The sequence below is a fragment of the Aegilops tauschii genome, chromosome 6, assembly GCF_002575655.3.
Source record: "Aegilops tauschii subsp. strangulata cultivar AL8/78 chromosome 6, Aet v6.0, whole genome shotgun sequence".
NCBI classification, from domain to species: domain Eukaryota; kingdom Viridiplantae; phylum Streptophyta; class Magnoliopsida; order Poales; family Poaceae; genus Aegilops; species Aegilops tauschii.
In genome coordinates, this window is record NC_053040.3 from 200,104,224 (window position 1) to 200,116,606 (window position 12,383).

At 45.2% G+C, this 12,383-nt stretch overlaps 1 protein-coding gene across 1 annotated transcript; it reads right to left on the bottom strand.

Annotated features, from left to right (window-relative positions):
- Nucleotides 1–9,365: 9,365 nt before the first annotated feature.
- LOC141025965 (protein FAR1-RELATED SEQUENCE 5-like) lies at nt 9,366–12,143 on the bottom strand. The gene is made up of 5 exons (XM_073501897.1): nt 12,088–12,143; nt 11,898–11,998; nt 10,460–11,079; nt 10,139–10,361; nt 9,366–9,880 (listed from the first exon to the last, which is right to left on the bottom strand). Exons 1-5 carry the CDS (start codon nt 12,141–12,143, stop codon nt 9,366–9,368), a joined length of 1,515 nt encoding a protein of 504 aa, XP_073357998.1.
- Nucleotides 12,144–12,383: the final 240 nt, after the last annotated feature.

Sequence of the window (12,383 nt, forward strand, 5' to 3'; positions counted from 1 at the left end):
ACTATGTGCACTGGAGGACAACTAATTTCCTGATCAAATGTGTCAGTTTCCACAAGTATGATTTCCATGTGGCAAGTATTTCTGTTAACACACTATGGCTGTTGCCATGATGTAGGCAGGATAATGTGGCAAATTCACTGTACCATATACTCAATTTTGTGTTTTGCCATGTACTAGATGGCAACTCATTTTTAATATGAGGTCAGTGTGTGAGTTGCCACATTACAGGTTGTTCAGTAGATGTTTTCAACAATTTCTGAATTGTCTTGCATTTTAACATATGGCAATTTCAACCTAGTACATTTGCCTTTCAATATATGACAACTCATTTTTTGTATGAGGACAGAGTGTGAGTTTCCACATTATATGTTTGTGCAGCCGAAGATTTGTGCCTTTCTTTTCGTACTATCTTGTGCTAACATGGCAACTTCAGCATTTTGTTTCAAGTGCCTTATGATCTGTACATTTTTCAAATGAAGCCAATGTGTTTTGTTGCCACATCTATTATTGGACAATCATAGGGGGTGTGGGTGTTCATACGATATTGCCTAATTTTTTTGCCACTTTCAATTGAGCCCATGTGGCAAGTACATTCTGTTAGGTGGCAACTGCTTACTTCATACTTTCATTTTCAACCTGACATTTTGCTTTGTTCTTACCTCAGCAGAATGGCTCGCGGCGATCATCAAGACGATGATGATGATGATTTCATGGAGTTACCGCGGCAGAATCGCGCAACTAGACGGACAACAGACGGCGATGAGGTAACTCTCCACCCCCCAGCCCCCTTCCCCCATATGTTTTTGAATGTCATGTTGAGTTTGCAATCGTCTGATAGGGTCTAAACCTTCATGATAGTGAAACATGGCAACAAATGATCATTTCTCTATTTTGCAGAAGAAGAAACGTAATCGCAATAGGGCTTCACAGGAACGCCTGACTATATTGACCGACGGATTCACCGACGACCAGAAGGGAGCTGCTGTTGAGTTGGGGATGCAGGCTCTGATGGATGTTCGGTGCAAGAATCTAGTGAACCCTGTATGTGACTGGTTCGGTGAGATTTATGAGCCCGCCTCCAGGGAATTTGTGATTCCGGGACGTGGAAGACTGCCGTTAGACGAGGAATCCGTGTTCTGCACGTTGGATGTGCCCCGCGGAGAGATCAAAGTCCCGTATGAGGTCAATAATACGATTGAGGAAACATTGTTTGCCCGTTTGTTTGCTGGGATGACATCCATGCAGAACACGACCGTGCTGGCAAATTCGCTAGAGGGCATGAAAACCCATGGAGAAGTTTTTAAGATGAAGCTACTCATGTACCTGATCTCAGCTGTTTTTGCGCCGACCACATCTCTTCGCCAAGCAACAAATGCTTCCCCATCCTGGTGAATGTTGTATCTCTACTCCTTCATTTTTTCCTTCAATCATTTGACTCCTATGTCATCTGTAAGCTAGTCACTGCCAGTTTTTTGATGTTTTCCCATTTTGATTTCTGATGCAGCAACTTCTTGTCCTGAAATTTGTGTCGTGCAGGCAAAACTGAAAGAAGTGAAGAGCATGAATTGGTGTAAGTTCATTGCGGACTTCCTGCATGATGCATTCTCAAACAAGATGTACCAGAAGGGTTGTCGACTCCATTTAATGGTATTTTTGTACTACTCTTTTGCAAACACTCCTAGCTCCTTGAGCACGCATGGCAACCATGATGGTGACATTGTGGCAACTACCATCATAACAAGATGGCAACTGCCAACATAACTAGAATGGCAACTGCCAACATAACTAGATGGCAACTGCCAACATAACTAGATGGCAACTGCCAACACATATAGATGGAAACTAATAGAAATACATGGCAACTCTTTCCTTCTTCATGCCCTCCAACTTGATGATTGAAGGAACATACGTTAGCTTCTTTTTTGCAAAATACCCATGATGGCAACTGATATTTTTTTTAAATTGTTGTACATCAGCTCATGTACGTCGATCGTCTTGATCTGTCCACTGTGGACTTTACTGGGATAGGAGGCCCGCCGCCTCCACACAAGTTTGCTGTTTCTGCGTGGACTTACGATGCTGTCAAGGCTGAGCTTGCCGCGGACAAGATAACTGATACGAAATACGGGAAACTGCAGGTTAGTTCTGGCTTCTTTCTTTGCATGACATTCTTTTAATTTTGACGTTGCATAACATATGAAAAAATCCCCATCGGCAACCGTTTGTGGCTAACAAGAGATGACTACCATGTTAGCCATCGCTGTCTGTGCATGGTATCCATGTCTGACGCCACATGGCAACTCTGCCATCCATTTTGAAACTTCTATCCTCTTCCTCTTTTTTATTTTATTTTTGCAATACATGAACTGTTAGTTAGTGTTCATTGTGTTTTCTCTTTACATGCTAGCAGTTTTTTTGGTTTTTTCCAGCTGATGGCCAAGCATGCTATAGACTACAACGTGTTTGGTGGGCCTCAAAACTTTGGAAAGTGGATGGACGTGCACTCAGCTCCGTCTTGTCCTGTTGAGGTAATCAAGGATATATATATATCTATGGTTGTGTTTGGTTTATTTTGATCTTGTGCACGTGACTTTAATACGGTTGGTTACTGTTGCTTCTTGTTTTGTGCACAAGCGAGGGCACCTGTTGAGCATCTAATTGGGCAGTTTGCATATGGAATGACCAGCTTGCTCGGGAAGTTGGTTGAGGGTTGGACGTCCCTTAATGGTTCTAACAGCGACGCGGTTGCGAGGCATTTCACTCCTTTTGTTGCAGAACGGACACATCGGCCAACTGGTTGCTGTGGTCGGTACGACTACAACAGCTCGCAGGAGCTTCCAGACACACAAGATGAACTAGATGGAGATGCTGCTCTCGACAAGGACGATGACGATGACATGGAGAACGTGCATCATGACACCGACGATGATGAACATGTTGATGTTCGTGCAGGTGGTAAGAAGGGCAAGGGTGCACCAGATGTCCCCTCATCGGAGAAAGTCAAAGAACATACAGCTGCGAGAGGCAAGGGGGTGTCGCCCTCAAAGAGGGGGAGGGATCCAGAGGATGTTGGGCAGGGCTCTCCTGTCAAGAGACCTAGGACCGATCCCTTAGCTGCTAGGAGGAGGTTCGACTTCTATTTTAGCGTTTTGTTTTGTCTCTCCTTTCAAACAGACTGACCCCTTTTTCAATTTGTTTTTGCTAAGCGTGGCAACGATTTTCGTGTCTAACACTTGGCACCTTTTTTTGCTTGTTTCTTATATGTGCAGTGAGGCGATAGCTGGTGGACGAGCAGTTACGAAGAAACAAGCACTAACGCCCACCCGTGTTTCTGCTCGATTGAACAAGGGTGCCCCTATTGCTGGTGACATGCCTTCCACTAGGTCATCTCCTCGTACGTCGACGTCCAACACCGGTGATCCTGTCGTGTTGCCAGATTTGAGGAAGACAATCAAGAAGTAGGTTATCCCTGTTCTTTTTCATCGCCATATTGCTATATTTTTGCTTTTCAGTGCAGCTGTTCAGCTTGCCACATGGGCTTCTGCCATGAGTCCCACATTTGCAACTGCTGTTTCTCCCATGCTCTATTTCTTTTTACTACATGGCAACTCCTGCTTGTTTTGCATGGCAACTGCTAACTAGTCAAGATGGCAACTCTTATTCCACCTACATGGCAACTACCAGCTTTTCCATCTGTTTGTGCACTCATCCACACCTAGTTTTGAAATGGCATTCCTGGCACATCACACATTTCTTACATTTTTTAAGATGTCTACCATGGCAACTGCTGCTTGTTACGCATGGCAACTGCTAACTGGTCCACATGGCAACTCTTATTCTACCTACATGGAAACTATCATCTGTTCATCTAACAATGTTCGTGTGTTTTTTTAGGGTGAAGAAGACTACCACACGCGTGACGAAGCAGAACCCCAGAGACCCACTCGAATGCATACACTCAAAGCTGTTGACAGGTGGCTACTCAGACGTTCATGAGGCGCCAGTGGACAAACCTGCTGCTGTAGCGTCCACTGTTCCCAATAGCTCTGATGCAAGAGGCCGAGCATCTCCGCCGGTTGCAGATGTGCAGGCTACGACAGCAGGCATTCGTACATCTGGGAGTGACGAGTCGGTATCTGCCAGGACTGCTGAAATATTGCCCACTCTGCTAGCAATGAAGGATGCTGTTGTGAGCCATGCCACCCGATCAGCAAGTGTTGAAGTGGACGCCCCCGAGATCAACCTAAGCAAGGAAGATTCCCGCTCATCTGACACGGATTCCAAGCGCGTGGGTGGTGGCACTTCTTCGTCCACGAAAGAAGGGGCTGAGGCGACAGTTCACAATGATATGCCATCCATAGGTGAGACTCTTGGCACAACAACTCCAGCTTCTAGTGCTCCAGAGGTTACCAAGGTGACCGTTGCGCAAGCTGGTCTTCCACCTAGGAGTCGTGGCCCCCGCAAGCAATCTGCAGACATACCCAACGCGCCGGCTGTAGCTAGGAGCAGCAGAGATGACTCTGGTTATGTGCCTGCGTCCACACTATTCCCACCACCTGCTAGAAGCAATGTTATGGAGAGAACGGAAGACCGGAGTACAACCGACCCAGGTGGCAAGCCGGGCACGACTGACGGAGGTGAACGTGCGGAGCACACTGCATCTTTACCCGTAGTGGATAACCCCAGCTTAAATCTGCGCACTTCTAAACTCTCAGTCAACATCGGTGTCCCCTACAGCCCAAACAAGAAGATTGTCAAGAAAGCTGCGACTGATACCGCTGACAGCACGCCCCGCCCTACGAATAAGCCCGATGATTCTGTAGCGGCCGATGCAGAAATGTTTGTTGATCTTTCACCCTTGGATTCTGCCCAGCAAGTTGTTCGCGGTCCGGCCAGTAGGCAGGAGAGGCACCCAATGGCCTTCACCCCACCGAGCTGTAACCTTGGCATCGATCGCAGTCAAGATGAACCAGTGGTGCAAGATCCTTCACCAGTTGCCTTTGCTTTCCCGGCAGGCATGGCCCCAATGATGGCGCAGCCAATGGTCGAGGGCAGGAAGGCTGTGAAGTTCGTAGAGCCGGTTGTGCAAGGTACATTTCTTATGCGTTTATCATATTCGTGTATACATCTTTTTAGTATGACTTTTGTCCCAAGCAATTTTTTTTGGGTTCTCACTTTTGTGATGGCAAATGTTATCTGATGGACATGGCAACTGGATTTGCTTGCATGCTGTCACCAAAATTTTTCTGTCTCCATGCTGCATTTTCCATTCTGCAAGCACATGGCAACTGCAGTTGATAGATCATGGCAACTGTAGTTGTTGTCACATGGCAACTACAATGCATTGCACATGGCAACTAGAGTTGCCTGCACATGGCAACTCCCTACTTTCTGTGCCTACATTTCATATTTTGCAACCTTTCTTTCACACTAAATTTGTTTTGTTTTCCAGGTATCCTAACCCACTTTTTGGATCCTTGCAGCCACCCCGGAGGAGATTACGCCGTCACTTGATGAAGCTTACCGCAGGATTGAGGAGGCAGCATTGCAGAGGAGGTCCTCACGAGGTCAGGGCCAATCAAGTTCCAATGCGCCTGCTGAGTCGGTATCTGAGGATACCATTAGAAGTGCCACCCCTGGTTCTGTGAGGCAGTGTAGGGTAGTTCACGCGCCACCCGTGGATGATTATGAGCCGGAAGTCAAGGCCACAAAGGATCAGAACCAGTTGTACGATATTGTCAAGCGCTTTGGAAATGCGAGGTCCAACAGCAATCACATGAAGGAGCTGAAAGCGTAATAACCACACCCACATAAACCTCTCATTTGCTTTGCTCTTTTTACTATTCATCCTTTTTGATATTTCTGGATATGCTCCGTTTATGTTTTATTTCTTTTTTCCACTTAGTAGACATGATTCTTTCATGTTATATCATTTTCATACAGCTCATGTTTGGACAGAACCAAGATCATACAATGTGATGTGACGTACGTCGTCCTGGGTGATCTTGCCGAGTCTGTGAGGCCACTCGGTAAAATGTCGAAGAATGTAGTTGCATGTGGGATTGACTTCATCAACAGGCATATGGATATGTCTCCGACAAAATAATCATGCAGTACACTGTGACGTGCAAAATATGGGATGGTGACTTCCACCACAAAATCCTGAGGAAGCATTTTGCTGCGCATGGTGATTTCAAGCTCACAATGAAGAAATGTGTGAGTACTCCTTCCTTTTTTGCACATTTTTTCCTCCCATGTTATTTTTTTGCCAGTAGCTATGCTTCAGATGTGGGCTACACCCTGCTTTGTGACAACTGTTTCATGTGGCAACAACTGCCATGTAAAATAACTTCTGATTTGCTTTCCTAATACAACCTATGTGGCAACTTCAAACTAAAATACATGGCAACTTTGTTCATACATGGACGGCAACTTCTTTTAATTACCCACTACAACTAAACATTATACGTTGGTCCACTTTTCTTGGACCCTTGATGCTTTCGTAGTCACTCATGTGCCTGTTAGTGTAACCGGTGATATCTTTACATGTCATTTTCCCAACTTCATCATTTCTGTTCTTAATGTGAGCTCTGCTTCTTTTCTTTCCTTCATTTTTGTTTGCAGGTCTTGTTCCCCATGTTCCAGGAGCTTGCAGCACACGACCCACACGACAAGTGTGGTCACCACTATGCGATCTGCCTTGACCTGAAGAACGAACATTTTGAGGTGCTTGATTCAATGCGTTCAGAAGCTGATGCAGACCTTACTACGCATGCTGAATACTTCATCAACAACCTCAAAGAGACAGAACCGTCACTATGAAAACTCAAAGGTCCAGATCAGACATTTTCCAATTGAGTACGTGGCGACTACGAAGCAAGGAAACCGGTGTTTTCCCATCTTTTCCTCATGTGTCCTCCAAACCAATGCTCACCCTCTCTTTTTTGTCACCTCTGAATTGAAGTTTATGATTTTTTCTATATGTTCTTGTGAGTTAACCTGACTCTTTTCTTGTTTAGGCACGACTGGGGCTTCCACATGTTGGAATACCTTGCAAAGTGGGAAGGTCGACGGGTTCCTGTCGTCACAGCTGGATTGGTCTTCGAGCTCCGCAAAATTTACACATGGAACTGGTTGATGAATGAAGATTTCAACACGCGGTCCAACGCACGTGAGTTCATAGAGGAAGCTGTGAAGAAAGCCACCAAGAAGTACAAGTGATCACGTGGTGCTCTTGACCGAACGCCTACCCTACATTCTGTTGCCGAGGAATGTAAGGTATTACCTTGTCTTTTCAAAACTATGTCCGTGTAATATGCTATGACTGCATCTCCCCGTAGCCTAGTATACAGTGGTGGCGTGTGAGTGACATTTGAATAGTTTGTAATATATGTGTGGATGTGAACCTACTTAGGTTTGACAGCAGATACGTTTATGTGTTTTCAGTATTATTATGTGCTTGTGGGTTGGTAGTACCAGCATGGTGTTTTGAATGCGTCCTTGATGTCTGAAAACATGGCAAATGTAGTAGACCAGTCATGGTTAGTGAAAGTTATCGTTCTTTCTTGTTTGGCTTTTTCGTCTTTTTTTGCACTGCTAACTGTACCGGCTAGCATGGTAGTTTGATCATGGAGCAGTAACCTGTGCGGTTGCTGCACGAGACCGTTTCAGCTTGTTTCCCATAGTTTGCACCAGAATACAATGTGTGTGTGACTAAAATGCGCTGACTGAACATGGAAATCTACGCGGTGAAGATTCAGTATAACTAACATGGCATGTTCAGTACAACTAACATGGCAGATTCATTAAAAAATAAGATGGCAAATTCAGTAAAAATAACATGGCAAATTTAGTAGAAATGGCATGGCGGATTCAGTAGAAATGGTATGGCAGATTCAGTAGAAATTGCATGGCAGATTCAGTTCAAGTAACATGGCAAATTCAGTGCCATACACGTGGCAACTGCAGCTATTACTTCATGGCATTTTTACTTCAGATTCTGATGCACCTGAAGAGTCATTCTCCATTTTTACAAAATTTAGAACATCTAGATTACAAAAAAAATGTCACCATGGACCAAGTCAAAGTGCTCCAATGTTGTTTACGGATTGCCCGTCCCTTTCTTTGGTTTCTTATGTTTTGCTTGAATCTCCAATCCCGATTTGTATCTTATCTCTTTTGGACGCCCTTTTGCGATGGAACGGGACGGGTTCCTAACCTGTGTTTGTGTGCTTACTGTTCCAGATCCTACCTCCGAGTTTTCAGATGATGGCCATGTGGATGAAGGCACACTTGATGTGCGGGGGAACCTATGTAAGACTTCCTCAGCTTTCCTCTTCTTGATCTCATCAAGCTCTCTTTTGAGGGCCTTCCTGTGTTTTTCTGCGACCTTTGCTGTCTCATCACTCTTGCACGGTTCATCAATTAGTTCAGCATAGTTCTTTGTCAACACAACGTGCCTCACGGCTTCCATGGTTGACTCTGGTCTCTTGTCATGCAGGGCCAAAACTGCGTTTGATGTTTGCGGCGCCAATGCGTCGTTAGTGTCCCAAGTCCATCGCCGCCTTATGAAATGCCGGGGCATTCGTGTCACCGCGTTCAAGTCCATTACTTTTAGAATGTGACAGCACACAATCCCGTCCCGTTCGAATTTGCAGCATTGGCAGTAGTATTCGCCTTCGCTTATCGATGCCTTCACAAAGTAGTTCCTTCCCTTGTCTGGGTCTTCAGGTTCTGAATCCGACATGCCCATGATAGAACACACCTTGAACGTATGTTCGTCCACCTGGAAAGTCGTGTACATGCTGGCACGCTTTATGTCTTCCTGGAATCTGCAAGTTTTGTGTGGTTTTTGTTAAACTCTTGTGTGAAGTTTTTTGTAGCACCTTTTTGTTTGTTGTGGCCAATGGAATTACAATTCGTTCAAACATGGCAACTACAGTTCATTAAACATGGCAACTGCAGTTGAGTAAACATGGCAACTGTAGTTCATTAAACATGGCAACTGCATTTCATTTAAACATGGCAACTACATAACAACTTCAATTTGGCATTTGCATTCCATACCATCATGGCCATTGGAATTTACATTTCATTAAATATGGCAAGTGCAGTTCATTAAACATGGCAACTGCAGTTCATCAAACATGGCAACTGCAGTTACGCAAACATGGTAACTGTAGTTCAGTGAACGTGGCAAACTGTAGTTCATTAAGCACGGCAACTACATATCATGTTTACTCTGTACCTAATGGCTACTTTTCAACACAATCATCATTTTCAAATAAGCATTTCAACTGCATTGCATTCTACATGGCACCTGGTACCTTCACGATTTGTGCAAATAAGATTGTAACACAACTGACTTACTTGTTAAAAATCGTGTTGGTGTATATCTTGCCCATCTGCCTCTCCATTGGTAAATACGTTAGCAATTTTGGCTGCTTGAGCGCGGTGTTTGCTTCTTGCTGTAGCTCGGATCCCAGTATTTTTTGTTGCAAAGCGGTGTACTGCTTGGCAAACTGTAGTAATGAGTTGTCAGGGCTCACGTACCGCTTCAAAACAGCATTGAACCCCTCACTGCGCTGTGTAGTCTGCAGAAATGAGAAGAAGCACTGCATGAAGTAGGCCGGCACCCAGTACATTCGCTTCTCCCACAAGCTAGCAAGCGTCTCGTGGTCTTGGACTTGATATGTTTCAATCATAGCCATCCAGCTCCTTTCAAACTCCTCCACAGTCAAGCTGTGGTCCACGCACAGGTCGAATGCCCTGTGCAGGTCTGGACGGTCAGCATAGAATGGTCCTAGTGTCTCCTCAGCCTTCTTTATAATGTGCCACCTGCAGTGCCTGTGCACTGCCAACAGAAAGACCTCCTCTATGCCTGCACGCATGCTAAAATCCTAGTCTGTTATTATGTTTATCGGAGCAAGTCCACCCATGCACTCCAAGAAGGTCTTGAACAGCCAAACGTACCCATCCGTGTCTTCGTTCCGAACGAGCCCGCGTCCGAACTGCAACGACTGATTGTGGTTATTTATTCCTATGAATGGAGCGCATGGCATCTTGTACATATTAGTGAGATATGTCACGTCAAATGAAATGCAATCTTGGAAATGTTTGTAGGCTCTTCTTGCAGCACCATCCACCCAATACATGTTCCTGACACGGTCCTCATCGTCCAATCTTATCCTGTAGAAGAAATCTGGATCTTCCTTCGCTTTCTCATCGAAGTAGGCCATTGTGGCCTCTATGTCAGCCAACTTGCTCTCTCTACGGTACTTTGCCTTTAGGTTTGTGACGTCAGCTGGTATGTAGGGCATGCTACTCAAAGTCCCTTTTTTGTTGTGGATGAGTGATAGTATCTGGACCATTCTTGATGGACCAACGTTACAATCATGTAGCAGCTTTATGAATTTTTCTCGAGGGGGGTGAATCCTCTGTGGGCGGTCAGAAATTTTACCAGGTCGAACTTCTTTATGAGTTTGTGGTTGTGCTCGTCAAAATATTCAGTGACCACCCACTGTGCTCCATCTACGTTTAGCTTACACCGGACAGGGCATTCCGTCTTGAGAATGATACCTCTCTTTCGTTCCGGAACGACAGGCGCAACACCTTTCCCCTTCTTGTTCCTTCGTGCCTTGTGGCACCTCATCTCACCTCTGCTGTACTTGTTAGTTTTCTTAATTTTCCTATGGTATTCGGTGTTGACCACAAATCCATGGAACTTTGCATATGTCTGGTAGAATTCCTTTGCCTCTGCGAACGATTCAAATCTCTGCCCAACGTAAGGTGGCTGAGGTACCATGATCTCTGATTGCCCACCATCTTCATCCCGTTGTGCTTCGTCATCAGTTTCATCATTCACTTCAGTATGGGCGGAAATTTCATCTACTTGAGTGTTGCCAGTGCTTGTGTTCAGAGGTGTGCTTGTCGGCATTGCTGGAATGATTGCCATTTCCGACTCTGACTCGGCATTGTTTGCAGCATGATTGTTGGCTGGCTGGTGGAACGCGTCTTCCGTGCGCTCAGAGCTCCCCGCAGTAGATGTCCCCGCGCCGATGTTGATTGTAGTTGAAGGCCCTGTAATAAAAAAAACAGGTACGAGCGTAATATTTTGCTTGAATGACATGTTTATCATAACAGAGTACATAAACTGCAAGTGATTTGGCATGACATCATTCAAATAGCAAGCCGTGAGTCTGCATGTGGACATGCATGGCAACTGTAGTTCTCCAGTCATGGCAGCTACAGTCAAACAAACATGGCAACTACTGTTGCCAATGCATGGCAACCAGCTCCTTTCAGTACCAAAACTTGGATTCTATATCAATGGCAGCTACAGTCCTACATACATGGCAAATACTGTTGCCAATACATGGCAACCAGTATATTCTAGCATCAAAACTTTGTATTCTAGGCTTGAGCTCACTAGGCAAATGCGATCAATCATTAGTGCTGCACACATGCTTTTAGCAATTGGAAAATCCCGAAGACAATATATGAGTCACTGCACACGACCACTTGTTAGCGTTTTCTGTTTGATTTTTTCCACCATCACTGCTACAAATCTTCTTTTCCTCACATGCTATTCCCACAAAAACAAATGCAGTGCTGTTTTTGTGGTTCAAATTTCCTTACCTTGTGCCGCATGTGCCCATCTTGTGTGGTCTGTCACACCAAATTGACGTGCTCTGTCTGCAATCTGTGAAGCTTGCCATGAGACGTTTGTCGAGGTAGCACCACCGTAATAACCTGTAATCATGGTAGTAGTTGGTCAATGCATGGCAACTGTAGTTTCTTCAACATGGAACATGCAGTGGTCCAACAATGCCACATAGATTTGTTCACACTTGCCATCCACGGTTGTTTGTACATTGCAATCACATTTTTGATCATACATGGCAACTGTAGTTTGTCCTGGCATGGCAACTGCAGTTTCTCCTGGAATGGCAACGGCAGTTGTCCAGGCATGGCAACTGCGGCTGTCCAGGGATGGCAACTGCAGTTGTTCAGTCATGGCAACTGCAGTTGTCAACTATGCTCCTTCTGCTAGTTCACCGTCTGCAACTTCACTTTTTATGGACTCACCTGTGTATGACGTCGATGGCAGGTACATGGGTGCCGCCTGATGCCACGTGCTGCATGAAGGTTCTGCATTTTTTTCCGACATAACTCGTGAGTCTTTTGCCATCCTTTGCAAGTTTATTTTTCATGTCCACACCAGTATGTTTCATTTTCGTATGCGTTACCTTGATTTGCCACATTAGCTAGTTGAAGTTGGCTGCCCGTACATTTGTCAGTGTTAGCGCCCTGTAACTGAACTTGCCATGGTGCCCCCTGAGTGTGTTTTGGTCATAAGAACCTGCGAAAAATGACAGTGTAGG